General features: G+C 32.0%; 1 protein-coding gene, 1 long non-coding RNA gene and 1 pseudogene across 2 annotated transcripts; 2 read left to right on the plus strand and 1 right to left on the minus strand.

The window, feature by feature from the left end:
- The first annotated feature begins 1,691 nt into the window (after positions 1–1,691).
- On the plus strand, positions 1,692–3,838 carry LOC120197778 (annotated as a pseudogene).
- Positions 3,839–7,932: 4,094 nt separating this feature from the next.
- Positions 7,933–8,623, plus strand: LOC120197411 (EPIDERMAL PATTERNING FACTOR-like protein 5). Its single transcript, XM_039198951.1, has 2 exons — positions 7,933–8,151; positions 8,260–8,623. Exons 1-2 carry the CDS (start codon positions 8,037–8,039, stop codon positions 8,502–8,504), a joined length of 360 nt encoding a protein of 119 aa, XP_039054882.1. The 5' UTR covers positions 7,933–8,036; the 3' UTR covers positions 8,505–8,623.
- A 4,925-nt stretch (positions 8,624–13,548) lies between these two features.
- On the minus strand, positions 13,549–15,561 carry LOC120198728. Its single transcript, XR_005523394.1, has 4 exons — positions 15,110–15,561; positions 14,661–14,801; positions 14,418–14,455; positions 13,549–13,586 (listed from the first exon to the last, which is right to left on the minus strand). It is a non-coding gene; the product is annotated as an uncharacterized LOC120198728 (long non-coding RNA).
- Between the last annotated feature and the right edge of the window lie 21 nt (positions 15,562–15,582).

Raw genomic sequence — 15,582 nt, forward strand, 5'->3', positions numbered from 1 at the left:
ATATGGATATAATTAGAACAGTATATTATATATATATAATTATTTTTGAACATGTAAGAGATAATTACAATCTTCAAGAGTCAAAGTGAGGTCACCAAGGGCACCTCAGTCGAGGCTGGAGTCGATCGAGAGGCAACCGAGCAGCGGGCGAAGGGCGTCGATGGAAGGTGGAAATCATGTCCCGAAGGCGGTAAGGATGAATTAACCATCTTCAAACGTCGGAGCCATTGCCCATTGGTGAAAACTACAGGCATCCTTGGAGACAGTGAGTGTGGCTCCACCAGTACAGTGCTTACAATACTTTAAGACTTTCGCCCCCTAAGAATTTAATGCAACTAACAGACATTAACCAGACTTTCCCATTTTCCACTCGTGAAACGACAGATGCCGCTGAGAAAAATCCAGCTTTGAAACTTGGAAACTCCCAAGTCCCAACCACCAACGACCCAATTTAACCCCAAAGTCCACTCCACGTAAACACGTTCCACGACTCAGATCAGTCCTTTAAACACACACGCCCGGCAGTTTTTCAAACTCTTGAAAGTTCCACTCATGGCTTCTCTCAACTCCCTTACCTTCCTCGCCATATTCCTTGCTATGCACCTCAACATTGCTAAAACCGACTTTTTATCCTCTCTTTTGCAACCCATCTTTGGTTTGTGACTTCCCATTTTCTTCATCTTTCGTTGTTGGTTGATTTGTTTTGGGATCTTTGGGTGTTCTGTAAACCTGGGTATTTGTTCTTGTTGCAGATGATGTATGCAAAGAAGTGGGATGTGGAAAAGGAAAATGCAAGCCTTCTTCAAATGGAACACTCCCATATTATATCTGTGAATGTGATGCTGGCTGGAAACAAACTGCTGCTGACCAAGATGATGATTATCCCAAGTTCAATTTTTTTTTCGTGTTTAATTGTTCTCTCTTTCAATTCATACAATTATTCTGTCTATTGGTTATGGTTTCTCTATGTGTATATATCACGAAATCCTCTCTGAACTTGGCCTTAATTTGATGTTGTGCAAGGGAAATCTTGATAGTTCATTATCTTAACTAGCTTTACTGCTATGGAAACATGCTAATCACAAGGTTGTGCACCAAACACCGGTCTATATGTGATTTTAATGTCCCTAATCTGAAGAAAGAACTGCTAATTGAGTTTGAATTTTGTGGACTTGAAGGTGCAATAGGGATGGATTGTGCAAACCTTGGGATCTCCATGTCAAACAGGTCTACTTCTGAAACACCGGCATCGTCCGGAAACGATGCGAATCGAGGTAAAAGCCAGACAGATAGAACCCTTCATTCTTCTTGAAATACCTGTATAGAACATGTTTACTGTTGTACCATGAATGAAAAATAACAGCATTTTTTTTTCAGCCGGCTCGAAGTTGTTGGGAAAGTGTCATTGGGTGATAATGTTGGTGTTGTTGTTGGCTATGGTTGTTTGATGTGCATATATATAAAACTTCTTGCTTTCATAAATTTTTGTTTTTCTTTTTCCCGATTGATCTTGTCGTCATTCTTCTTATTGATGAATGCTTAGTTTTTTCTAGACATATTTACTTTCGTTGAATTTGATTTGTAAAGTGTATGTTCATTCTAAATTAATTGAGAGAAAACTCAGTCCCTGTTCTTTTGTCCCAAAAGCTCCCCCCACCCCAAAAAAGAGTGGAGAAGCCCATCGTTGAACCATGGAGGCCGAAACCGGTGCCATCACCGTTCCGGCCACCCGAGGTACATGAACCAATGAAGTTCTTGTCACGTTCATGGAGTGTTTCGGCGAAGTTTCAAAAGCTCTCTCTAAGTCATCTTCCCAAAGTACAAATTTACCTTTTTCATCTGTGAATGTGATGCTGTGGAAACACGTGCCCATATCATAATGCTCAGCTACATGCTGCTATTTCAGTTGCCGGGGTTGCTGCAGCCGTAGCAGCCATTGCGGCTGAGATGGTCGCATCCTCCGGGAATGACAAGCCGATGGCAAAGATGGATATGGTCGTGGCATCAGCCGCCACCCTCGTTGCTGCACAGTGTGTGGAGGCTGCCGAAGCCATGGGTGCCGAACGTGAACATTTGGCCTCTGTAATCAGCTTTGTTGTCAATGTTCGGACCGCCGAAGATATAATAACCTTAAATGCCGGAGCCGCCACATGTATGTAAAAGATCAACCATAATCCAACATATACAACACAACGAAACGAAGTGTGTTAATTGTTTTGAATATATTTCTGGGTTTCATTTTTAGCATTACGAGGGGCAGCCATATTGAAGGCAAGAGCATTGGCGGAAGTATGGAACATAGCAGTTGTTATTCCCATGGATAAAGGTGGCAGTAATGGTAGCTCTAACGGCGGCTTTAACGGCGAGCTTCTTCCCGAAGAGAGTTTCTTAGGGTTCTGCAGTAGAGAACTGCTTGCTAAAGGCTGTGAGCTTCTCAAACGCTCAATAACAGGTCATTTCATCCATGCATTCCGTGTTATTGGTGATCTCCATTGGAAGATCGTCTCTGTTTATACAAATAGAATGAATCAGGTATTATGACTAATACATATTCGTATCCATCACTTACACGATTTTGAGTCTCGATAAATATGTATTCATATCGTGTTTCACATATGATTAGGTGATATTGAAGACGAAGAGTAGACATATTGCTGGGAGCCTGGGACCATTACAAAAAAGAAAAAGAGTATGGTGGTGTTTGTTTTTACACGGTCCAAAACTTTTATGTTTGCGTCGCGCAGACATGCGTAAACATTAGATTATACAGACCGTTTATTTTTTAGAAGACAGAAGCTCTTCTAACGCGCATGGTCTACGCGGCGCAGATGTGGTCTTATATCTGCAGACGTCTTCTAACCTCTTCAAATAGGTTTTATATTTAATTTTATATTATATTTGATTTTAATTTTAATATTAGTTTTTTAAATAAATTAAATATTAGTTTTTTAAATAATTTGATTTTTTGATAATTAAGATTTTAAAATATAAAAAATTATAAATTATGATTTTAAAATTTTAAAATATAATCACAATTAAATAAAAAATAATCATAAAATAATTTGATAAATTTAAAAATATTTTCTAAAAATATCATATAATTATAAAAATAAATTATGAATATATATTTAAAAAAAAATTAAAAGTATTACATAATTGCATATTTAAAAAAAATAATATAATTTAATGATCATTTATAAATTTTATTCTATAAAACTTATAAAACTAATAAGACATGTGATTATGTGAGACTTATAATAAAATTAATAATGTGGTGTTTATTTTTCTAAAAAATTTATTATTGTAGTTGTATGAATTATTTAAATTTTAGTATTGTAAAATTAAAATTATTTAAATATCAGAATTACAAAACTCTTTTAAGTTTTAAAAATCAATTTATTTATATTTCAGTTTATTTTAACAGTCTGCAAACATTAAAAAATAAATAGTCTTCTCTTACAGACTGTTAATTTTTTATTCACCTCTTCTACTGATGTCTACATATATGATCCGCATACTAAAAATCTTTTACATCATGTCACTAATGCAGAGTTCAATGTGGGGTCTTTGTTCCATTAGGGGATTTGAGAAAAGCTGTGTCACTAAAGTGAAAACAAAAAGATGAAAAATAATTTCCATGTAATTTTAAATCATTAATCTTCTTTACGTTGAAAATTTCTGTAGATGTGATCATTGGAAGCTATTAAAGATATGCAGGGGATGGCCGGGCCGTCACTTGCTCGAGGGCGGAGAGAACCGGAGATACTTCGCGCTGAAGACGGTGATGTGCGGTGTTGTGGAGTTTGAGCGCAAGAACCAGAGAGAGCATGATGTTTAGACTCGGTGTGTCGAGGCTGCTACCTGCTAGTGTTCTCCATAGCTGCAAAGAAGAACAATAGATGTAGAGTTTGAACATGAAATTTGTAAGTATTTGGGAGGTAAGAAAATAAACTCGTGAGTTTCGCTATCGTCACTTGAGAAAAGAAACTCTTCTAATCTCTACTGCCATCCCTAGTCTATCATCGTTATTTATTCAAGAGTATGACGTTGGGTTAGGGTGTTTTAAGAATAAATAGTTACCAGAAATGGCTTTGAGATCATAATTCGAGTAGAAAACTTCCTCAAAGATTTGTTGCCCATGATGTTTCCGATTGTTGTTCTCAAAATCCGATTGTTTCAAAAGTCTTTAGGCCACTTCTGTCATGTCTAAAGTCTTGGCCTTGTAATCCATATCCGCCAAAAGCTCATTCATTCTGTAGTCTTGTTGGGCGACTTCTTCTTCTCCCAATGCTTCGCTTTCCAGTCGAAAAGCCACCGCTGAGGAAGGAGGATGGGTTTGGGTTGGGCTACATATGATTGTTGTATCTCTTCATGGTTGATTAATTTCTGTAACTTTAGGTTGTGAATGGTATCTATGGATTTGAGTGACGATTACTAAAAAACCAAAGAAAAAGATGAACGGGTGAAGAATCTAAGCATTGAGTTTGAAACAAGTTGAGATTGCAATCTTTGCATTGATGGGTTACAGAAAAACCCAAACTTGAAGCTAAGTCTTGGAGTTTTGGTGTCATTACTTTGTTGCTGCTGTCGTTATTTTTTTTTGGTGTCATTAGATTGTGTTATCATAAGCTCAATCTTCTCATCGTTTGTTGAATACGATTGATTTTAGTTTCCGTCTCTTCTCAATTGGTGTAAGGTTAATATCGATGATTTCCGAAAAATAGGTGACGAATTTACTACATGTGAAGGTGTTATTAGATCTTCAAATGATGATTGGATGTTTGAATTTTTTAAAGCGATTGAAATTTGTTCTATTGTTAAAACGGAATTGTGGGGTATTCATGAAGGACTTTCTCATGCTTAAATCTTGAGGAGAGACAAGTAATGGTGGAAATTGATTGTTTAGAGATTGTTCGAATGCTACAAAAAAATTATAAAAAAAATTCAATCATCAAGCTCCTAGATTATGTTAAGGGGTTGTTACATCGGGATTAGAATGTGGTTTTGAAACATATTTACTGTACTACAAATAAGGTGGTGAAACTTTAACGAAGTTAGCTACAACGAGAGGTGAAGTTCACATGATTTTCACTATTCCGCTAATAAAAATCGTCAACTTGGTACAACAAGAAGTTATCGGTTGTGTTTTGACAACATAGTTTTAGCTCATGTAACTTCTTCATCTTTATTTCATAAAAAAAATAATTGAAATGTAGAAAATTTTTTTCCAACACTCACATAAAAATGATTTGTGAATAAAAAAAAGATTAGATCACTTCACTGCTTTATGTAGAGTTTTGAAATTTCAATTTTAATATTTAAATTATTAGTTTCGATCAAATAATTTTAAATTAATAAATCATATTTTATCATTCTTTCAATTCCATAAAATTAAATTCATATAAAATATATGTTATATATATTAAATAAAAAATTATATAAGTAGAGGGTCGTCCAGCAACATCCTTACTATTGCTGTCAAATCAAACATCACATCACAACCAAATATGATGTGAAGACTGATAGATTGCTGAAGGAGATATGGCCAAACTGACTTTACATACTCTCCCTTAGGATTTCAATTTATATATCACCAAAAAGACCCCTCAATCATTTCTTTTTTCATATTATCGTCCTGTTTTCATTACCCAATCTATGAAATATTCAATTGTTCTCTTTTTTCTTCTTACAAATGATATTTTCATATAGGGTAAACTATACCTATGACCATTTAACTATTATTCCTTTTTATTTTGACCATCGATTTTTTTAATTTCTACTTTTCTGTCATTAATTGGAATAATTAATATATATATATATATCTTGTAATACACTACCCGATGAAGGACTTGGCCTAGTAGTTCTAATCCAACCAGCGCCATTCTCTCCGATTTATTGGAGGAAAAGTTTTGATTAACAAAATTAGAAAATTGATGGTTAAAATGAAAATAAATAATAGAAATGTATATAACTTTGAAAGAAATAATAGTTAAATGACCAAAATAGAAATTAAATAATAGGTAATTGAGCAAATGGACAATTCATCCTAATAAAAATGGCTATAACTAGATGAAATTATTGTTTTATTTATCACGTGAATGATATTGAAATTAATTGTTTTAAATATTTTTTAAAAGTATATATTATAGTGAAACTATCATAATGGCCCATATCAAAGGTAATGTAAATCTAAGGGTTTAATAAAACAAAATTATACTCTTTTTTTAAGTTTATTTGTTCAATTAATAAAAATTTATTTATTTTATCAATATACGTTTATTACTAGATAATAAGCGTTCAAATTTTTTTTAATTAATTAACAATGAATGCAGACAAAATACATATGCTCGAACTCGAAATATTTATAAAAAAACTAATACTCTTTTTTATCACTAAGATCGCTTATAGATCGGATAAGTAAAGATTTTATGAAAGTTTATTGTTAAAAAATAAATATTTATGAAACTATATATACTACTTCAAAATGCTAACACTCGTGTCACGTGTCAAAATTAAGCTTGGTGACATTTGCAGCTTCTGCCTTTTCTTCGAACCATTGCACCAACTAATTAATCACATGATCTATGTTAATATAACGATCGCACCAATTTCATGAAAATATGTTTGTTTCCCGTTACTTGCATCTCATTTTCTTATTAATAAGACGATGATATTAGTTTATTAAAGAATAATATGCAGTGCTTAAATAGTAACGCATAAGACACATGCTAACAAGATAACCACAATTAACGATTCAATATTTTTTTTTTGAATTAATCATTTATATCTGATCTATTGACCGACTAATCCAGATCGAATACTACAGAGGCGAGAGCGACCTTCCCAACCCAATTTGCTCCATTAATCTGACATCTAACAGTTTCAATTCATCAAACGAACACCTTTTAACATCGCTTCCACCAACCAATAATAACATCGTTTGACTCATATTTTCTTCCTCTACAAATATTTCAATTTAGTTTCTCGCATAAGTTCCACAGAAGCCTAAAATTTCACCCAAACTTTTGGTGGCCTTATCCTTCGATCTCATCATTCAACTTTTAGATCAAAAATGTATTAAGATATATTGTTCTCCCTCAACGACGTCCACCTTTTTGTCGTTGAGATTCTTCATCCGACCACTAGAGCATTGAGGACGGAAATGATATTTATGATTGAAAATGGGTATTATGGTTTACGAGTTGATTGATATTTATGGGTGAAACAAGTGTCGAATACAAACTCATTGGATCGAAATAGTCCAATTTAAAATTTATGGGTCTAATGGTTGTCGACAACAGTGGTTAACGCAATGACCAATCCAAAAAATTAATAAAATATGTCAAGCCTGTACACAATTAGATAGATAAACGATAGAGTGACTAAAATAATAGTAATTCAAAACTTTGATGATTATATTAAAAACTTATAAACTTTAATGTTCCAAATAGAGATTAGAAGAAAGTTGAGTGATAAGTTATATTATTTATCCTATATAATTTGCACCAAAAAGGTTAAAAAATATGCGTTCACGTGCAATTTGACGTGACCCATATTCATCATATTTTGGGAATAGCTCTATCAAAATTCCACGTAACTGTGTATATCATTTGGTACTATCTACTGTAAAACTGTATATTGTCAGTAAATTATTTGAAATTTGATAGAGATAAATTAACTTAAACACAGTAATAAATTTAATCTTACTTATATATTTTTATTAATTTTAAATATATATTCATTTACATTTAATATTTAATATTTTAAAGAGTTCAATTTAACTATTAATTTTTCAAAAAGAGTTTTTCATTATTTTTTTAATGAAAAGATAAAGTAAAACATTAAATTATTAATATAATATTTTTTATTAAATTAATATAAATTCTTACATGGTAGTATATATGCCCTGCTCTTTCTGATTTTTTTGTGTAATGTCTTCGACTCGGGACATTCATGCAAAACCAAAAAAGAAACCTTCAATAATAGCACTCTTTTGAGCTAAGTTTGATAACCTTCTCCGGCAGCTCCTCCACGGCATGGGCGTATCCCCCCACCGCTACTGCCGCCGTCGCCGCCTCCACCACCACATCGTAGCTGTCTTAACCTTTCTCTTATTTGCTTCCGCTTCAGTCAGAACTCTTTCTCAACTCGGTAACTTCTTTAAAATTCCTTTTCAACTCGAATACTCATATAGTACGATATAGCCATTGACTCGGTCCAAACTCAGTAGTCAGTACAGTTTTGTGCTTACATGTGCAGAAAGCGGGTTCCGGGAGAGAGAAGGGAGCAAGAAGAGATGTGGGTCGGGGGTGGTGGACCGGTTCTTGTCTCAGAAAAAACTCATTGGCCTGGGTTCTCAACCACCTTCTTGTAGATCCAACTGTGGGAGTTGCTCGCCATGTAAACCGGTTCACATCCCGATTCAACCTGGCTTGATGATGCCGCTCCAGTACTACCCTGAAGCGTGGCGTTGCAGGTGTGGCAACAAGATTTTCATGCCCTAAAAACAAATGACCACGTGATAATAATACACTGAAATCTATGACTTGTTTTTCTTCTCAGCAAATAAACAAAAGCTGTTTTGGTTAACTTACATCGTTGGTTGTTTTTCTATGTTAATTATAATGGAAGACTACCAAGAGGGGCGTCTCGTCTCTCTTTGCTTTCTACTTCTTTCTTAAATTTCTACTTCTTTCATACAAACATCAGATTCGTGTTTAGAAGGGCAAAGCAAGTTTGGTGTGGAATTCTGGGACTCATCGACCTCTAGCAATGGTGGTCGGTGGTGGTCAGAACGACGATCAACACAGTGATCAAAATCTGAGTTTTGGTTCAAGTTGAGGGAGATAAAAAGAGATGAAGAATAAGAAAGAAATAAAGAAGAAAATAAGATAAAAGGAAAAAAGTTTTTATATGGGTCTAAAAAGATGTTATTTTGTCTAAATTTATTTTTGTATGAATCCAAAATGACGTCATTTTATTTTTAAATTTTCATATCACAACATTTTTAAATATTAACTTAAATAAAAATAAAAATAAGTGTTCAAACTTTACATATTTTCTTATTTATGTGCTTAAACTTATTTTTTTATCAATCTAAGTGTTTAACGTTACAAATGTTATCATTTTAAGTATATCGACCGTAACGATCATTAAAAAGTTTCATTAATGACACATGTCACATTTATATAATTTTTTAAAAATTAAAAATATTATTTAGAAAATCATAAAAAAATTAAAATCTAAAAAAAAAACCTCAAATCCTTAAATCTTTAATTCCAAATCCCCGTTACCGTCACCGGCCATCTCCAAGCACCATCACCAAACAGTTACCTACCGGTCGCCATCCACTCACTGATCTCTAATTTTAAACTCTAAATACTTATCCCTTACCCTGCTTGTCGTGGACCCGTCGCTCATTACCTGCCTTTTCTCCTTTGTAAATTAAAACCAACCCTACCCTGTTCATTACCCATGCAAATCAAAAGGATTCGTTTGTTTGCAGCGACATAAGAGGAGATGCAATTCCTGGGCGTTCACGCATGGACGACGAAGAATTAGGGTATTACATTTTTTATAAAAAAGTTTTCATTTAAAAAAATATAAATGTAATACATGTCACTTAACGGAATTTTTTAACGACCGTTACGGCCAAGATATTTAAAATGATAACATTTGCAATGTTAGACATTTGGATTGATTGGAAAAAAATATAGTTTAAGCATTTTTATATTAAGCCTTAATTATTTAAAAAAATATTAAAATAAAATCAATTTGAAAGTTAAATAATTAAATTATTTTAAAAAATATTGATAAAAATAGAAGTGATAAGAATGATGAGTGATGAAAAATTAATTTACCTAATTATATATGCACCCAATTATGTATGCATTATTGTGATGAAATTATTATTTAAATAATAAAATTAATTTTTAAGTTAAAAATAATATTTTAAGGTTATAAATTTACTATTGTAAATTACCTAGCTTTAACGGAAACGATGAGTCTCCCAAATTTGAGTTTTCTAACTTAAGTTTCATCTTCTAATTTGTTATAAATTATTCTTATTGAATTTGTATAACATTTCGTAAATAAAATATTAAAATCATATTATTTTAAAACTACATAAATAAATATATTTATATCAAACATGGTATGTATTCCACTCTCACTCTTTAAATCCAAGAAGACAACTAATGAATGCCAATCGACAGTACGTATTCACATTATTTGTGAATAATTGATTTTATGTGTGTCAGTGTGTGGATTTTACGGATTAAAAAAATATTTATATTCAAATATTTTAATTACTATTTATAATGAATTTAAATATTAATATTTAAATATTTATTAATTAAAATTTTGTTTTATTTTTAAGAATAACATATTCAATGTCTGAATATTAAAATTGTAATAACCAAAAGTATATAGGCATGAATCCAGGTTTGGTTCCATATCTGAAGTAGGTTTCAGGCACCCATGACCATGAGATGGGCATGTTAAGAACAGTGTCCTTATTAAAGGCACAGGCACCTACACTGTATTTCCTTGGGTGTAGAAACCAGAAAGGGACACTTCAGATAATTGGGTACATTTCTTTTTTGGTTAAACTGCACGTTTAGTATCTAAATTATCTAAATTATTTTGTTTGAGTATTTAAATTTTCAGTTGTCTTAAAATTACACTTAGCGTTTACTTTTTGTTTCATTTTAGTATATTGATGTTAAAAACTTAAAGGAATTGTTGCGTGACATTTTTATGAGTAAATTACATCAAAAACCTAAAGGAACTACTGCGTGACATTTTTATAGGTAAATTACATCATTTAACTATCTTCTCACTCCTATTTTGGTCATTAAAGTTCATAAATTTTCAATTTAACTAATCAACTTTCAAATTGCTCATATTTTAATCACTCTATTTTATTCTATTAATAAATTTTTGACATAAATTTTTTTATTTTATTAATATATAAGTAAAATAAAAAAATAAATTTGAAAGGTAAAGTGATTAAATTATGAGAAATTTGAAAGTTAAGTAATTAAATTAAAAATAATTAAACTTCAATGACCAAAATATGAGTGAAAAGATAATTGATTGATGAATGATATAATTTATCCATAAAAGTGTCATAAAAGTGTCAAGTTAAAACAGTTCTGCTAAGTTTTTAATGGCGATATATCAAAATGAAATAAAAAGTAAAATTTAATATGATTTGAGACAAATGAAAGTTTAGGTACTAAAATGAAATAAAAATAATAATATAAATACTAAACATATAGTTTACCATTCTTTCATTCGTTATTTTAAATCATGAAAACATTTTCTAAAGGTATATATATTTTAATTTGATATATAATTTCTTTAAGATCCAATAATTTCAATTTGATTTATTGGATCAAATAATATATAACCTTTAGTTTTTAGTTTAGTTATTAATTTTAATCATTTTGAATTGATTTATAACCCCTAGATCCGGACTATGCGTTACGACCAGATCTAGTGAATTACAGTAAAAAAAATTAAATCATTTTTTAATAACTTAAAATCATATTTCGAATAAACATCATTAAAAAAGAGTTGACATCATTAAAATTCAAGTCCAATAACTTAAAGTAGTAAAAATTGAATAAAATAAAATATTTCAAAATCAATATCGAAGTAATTATAACATCAGTAACAATAACAATATACGTCATAAAACAAGTATCTTCAAAATATTGGCAAATGTAACCTAGAATAAATTCAACTCGAAAGATAAAAATATAACAACAAAAGTACTGTACGAATGTGTTGATCCTCTAAGTGTCAGGTCAGGGTCGCCTTGTAACACCCCAACCCGCACCCGACCCGGATACGAGTATGAGATGTCACATTAACTTTTAAAAATGATATTCTTACAAAATATCAAAACATTTGAACTCATTTTAAGAAAATACGATCATATATTATTGAATTATATTTCATTATAAAAATTCAAGTCAAAAACGTATTTATGAACAAAACTATACGTTATGAATAATACCGTGAACAGTAATGAACAGTGCCGTGAACAGTACAGAATGTTAAAAAAATTTCAGATTGCTTCAGGGGTATCGGTACCCGCTCTGCTACAATACTACTATAGTAACTTCCGACAAAAACATATAAAGCTCACAAAATACTTAAACTTCCATAACTATACATTTACCATTTAAATAAATACGTTTAAAACATTACAAAACTCGATCAGAACATATCATATTCAAATCTTTTATATTACATGCCAACTAAATTCTATGTAACAAAATACATGTAATTCAACTACATTTCTGATCTGATCTTCGGTAAGGAGAACTGATATGTCTTGTTCCTCTTTACTTCTCTTTTTCGCTTTCCACCCCTACGTGTGAAACAATCACACGATAAGTCAATGATTTAATGAGACATATAAAAACATAATTATATGCTAACTGTAACTTCTACAATGCATGAACATTTGATATTACTTTATCATGCCAAAACATATATTATTCTCTGTAACATATACATACATGCACATATCATGTAACATAACATCATTATCATGTTTATCATTTCTCATTTTATCATCATCAATTTCTTTTTATACCATATCAACACATAATATAAACTCTAAGTCACACTAATGCATAAACGATTTCCAATCTCATATAACAAATACTTTTCACTTAGGAATACACACAGTATCACATATAAATCTTATAAATATTTTTGGTATCTTTTGTAGGCCCATGTACATTATTGAGAACTCAAAGTATTCAAGTACATTGAGGTTGTGCACTATTGCTGTCACCACAGCTCGTATAAGTCCCACTGAGTGGCATATGAAATTTGTCCCGAATGACCTATGTAACTGTTCATATGTTCCAAAGAACATAGGCAAACTATAACTGTCCATATGTCCCAAAAGACATAGGTAAACCCTCGACTCTTGGCATGCCAACTATACCATTAGCTCTCATATCATATAACATGGGCATTATCATTTATACATTTCATATAACTTGTTCTTTCTCTTCTGTCACATACCACATGTATGTGTAACCGTATATCTCATATCATATCACATGTATCACAGTGCATGTATTCACGTAGTTTACTTTCATGTAATTCATATCATTTTTCATATGATTTCATATTCGTATGCCACATAGCTCATATCACTTTGCATAGTTTCATATAAACATATATATCATATATTGTTCACATATATTTCCCATATAACTCATATTATTTGATTCATGTCTTATTTTTATATCATTATATATATATATATATATATATATATCATCTATGTTCATTAACTTAATCACTTATCTCATGTCAAACATAGCTCATATATAATGATGCATAAAACATGTAATCATGTAGGTCATGTCACATAAGAATCACAAATCATTTAATATTTTAGGAGTCACTTCTTACCATAGTAACTCCGTCACTAGCTCATCGCAATCCAATGTTTGTTCAATATCATAAGTACAATTAAAATTACACTCACCTTAGCCTTGTTTTGATTCGATCCTAATTCTTTGATTGTTCCGGAACTTGTTTAGGCTTAATATCTACATAAACATAAATTCCAAGACGATTATCAAAAGCATAAACCTTATAACTTGATGTTAATAACTTAAGCTAGTTTAATGAACCAAAATTTCATTTTTCCTTTAAGGGGTATCGATATCTTCCCCTAGGGTATCGGTACCACTATTGAAATCTGTAAATTTTTGCCCATAAATCACTGTTCAAATACGAAAATTCACTATTTTCAGCTTCCATACTTTATGTTTCATTCCCTTTCATATTATTAACTCAAATACACATACTTAAACCAATTTATATTCATTTATCTCGTCTTAAACCTCAAAATCTTCTCCTCTTTATGAACTTCAAGAATCATACCCAATTTTCAACATGTTTCAAATCCAATTCTAACACTTAATACTTCTTAATTAAGTCGATGACAAGTCAAATTTAACTTCAAATTCAACTTATCAAGTCTATTTCAAGATTTCACTCAAGAACTCCAAATCTTTAATCTTTCCTAACTCCTTTATCTTTTGATTTTAAGATAGCTTAATATTTCCTTAAGTTTAGTTATCATCTAATGATCAAAACCCAAACTTTAAATCAACAAAATAGAAAACTCACATTTGCTCTAGCTTGGCACACAGGAAGAAGAAGAAAGCAAGAGGAAGAAGATAACTCTCTTCCCCCCATGTGATTCATTCATATAAAGGGAAAAAATATATTTCTTGTCAAATGACCATTTTGCCCTTTAATTCATTTGATAATTACTAACAACTTTCAAAAAATATTTCCAAATAAATCGTTGAACTATTCAACTATTATACTTTAATCATCAAATTCTGAAATTTTATAGTTTGGTCACTAACCCGGTATTGAGGATGTTACACGCCTATCCAAAAAGCATCTGGAAGAGAAAAGAGTTTTGGGGAGTGAGCTAGGGAGCTCAGTGTGTTCCAACAATACAAAAATAACACATATAGTTAAGATTTCAAAATCAGTTCGTCATTAAAATCATAAAACGTCGGTAAAGTTTTAGTTGAAAAATACATAATCGCCCTCAAACCGAACACCATGTGCAATTCCTCATAACTGCATCCATAAGGACTTACCTTATATCCATTAGGTATAAGAGTCAACCTAAGGGAGCATCTTGGGGCTTGAGATATACCCAATAAAATTCTCGGGGCCTCAGAGCCTACCCAATGGACGCCTTAGGTTTGTAAGGAATTATTAGCTCGATCGGTCTAAACCTACAAAGACTTCATATTAAATCTCATAGTACCCCGAAGAAAAACATTTTTCAGACAATAACTAATATTAGCACGAAAATCAAAGTTCAACATATATTAATTCAGTAAAAATGGTAACCAAAGATCATGAATCAGGCAACCAGGTTTAAAACTTTAGTAAACCATAAATCAAGCTTGAAACAGATAAATCATGAAAAATTAAATCATATCAGTTAGACATATTGTAAATCAGACAAAACAGTTATATGCACATGATATTTCAAACATGTATTTAAAACAATTATTTATATGGCACACAAAGAACACACCTCGAAAAAATGAATCAGTCTGGGAGATCTATCGAGCACCAGTTTCACTATGCTCTTTTGTTGTACGCAAACGAATATTCTCGAGATTGTGATGACGGACAAATCGGAAGGAATCGGGCCGAGCAAACGAACGATAGAGAGATCCACAAGTATCCACGTTGGCGACTAGAAAAACAGCGACGACGACTCAACCCACCGGTCGGGTGGGGAGTTCAACGACGTCAACGGTGAGGCGAGGCGACCAGATTTTACAATTAACTGACCAGGGGGGGTTTCGACCGAGCTTATTCGACAACTCCACGAAAAATGGCGGCTCCTTTCAATGAATTTACAGAGGGATTTTGGATGCGGGGGGACGCCAGTCACGCCGGAAGGGTCGGCAAATGCACGGGTGGCTGGAACGGGGTGGTTCAACGGGCAGCTTTTGGACCGAAGGGGGGTTTGCCTTTGGTTTCTCGATTACGGGGGAATAT

This window comes from Hibiscus syriacus, unplaced genomic scaffold (assembly GCF_006381635.1).
Source record: "Hibiscus syriacus cultivar Baekdansim isolate YM2019G1 unplaced genomic scaffold, ASM638163v2 tig00004779_pilon, whole genome shotgun sequence".
In the NCBI taxonomy this organism is placed as follows: Eukaryota; Viridiplantae; Streptophyta; class Magnoliopsida; order Malvales; family Malvaceae; genus Hibiscus; species Hibiscus syriacus.

Excerpts from the sequence above, each read along its gene's own strand:
- LOC120197411 (XM_039198951.1), top strand. The coding sequence starts at position 8,037 with ATGGGCGTATCCCCCCACCGCTACTGCCGCCGTCGCCGCCTCCACCAC. Across the intron at positions 8,152-8,259 it reads CAGAACTCTTTCTCAACTCG|AAAGCGGGTTCCGGGAGAGA; the intron begins GTAACTTCTTTA and ends TTACATGTGCAG.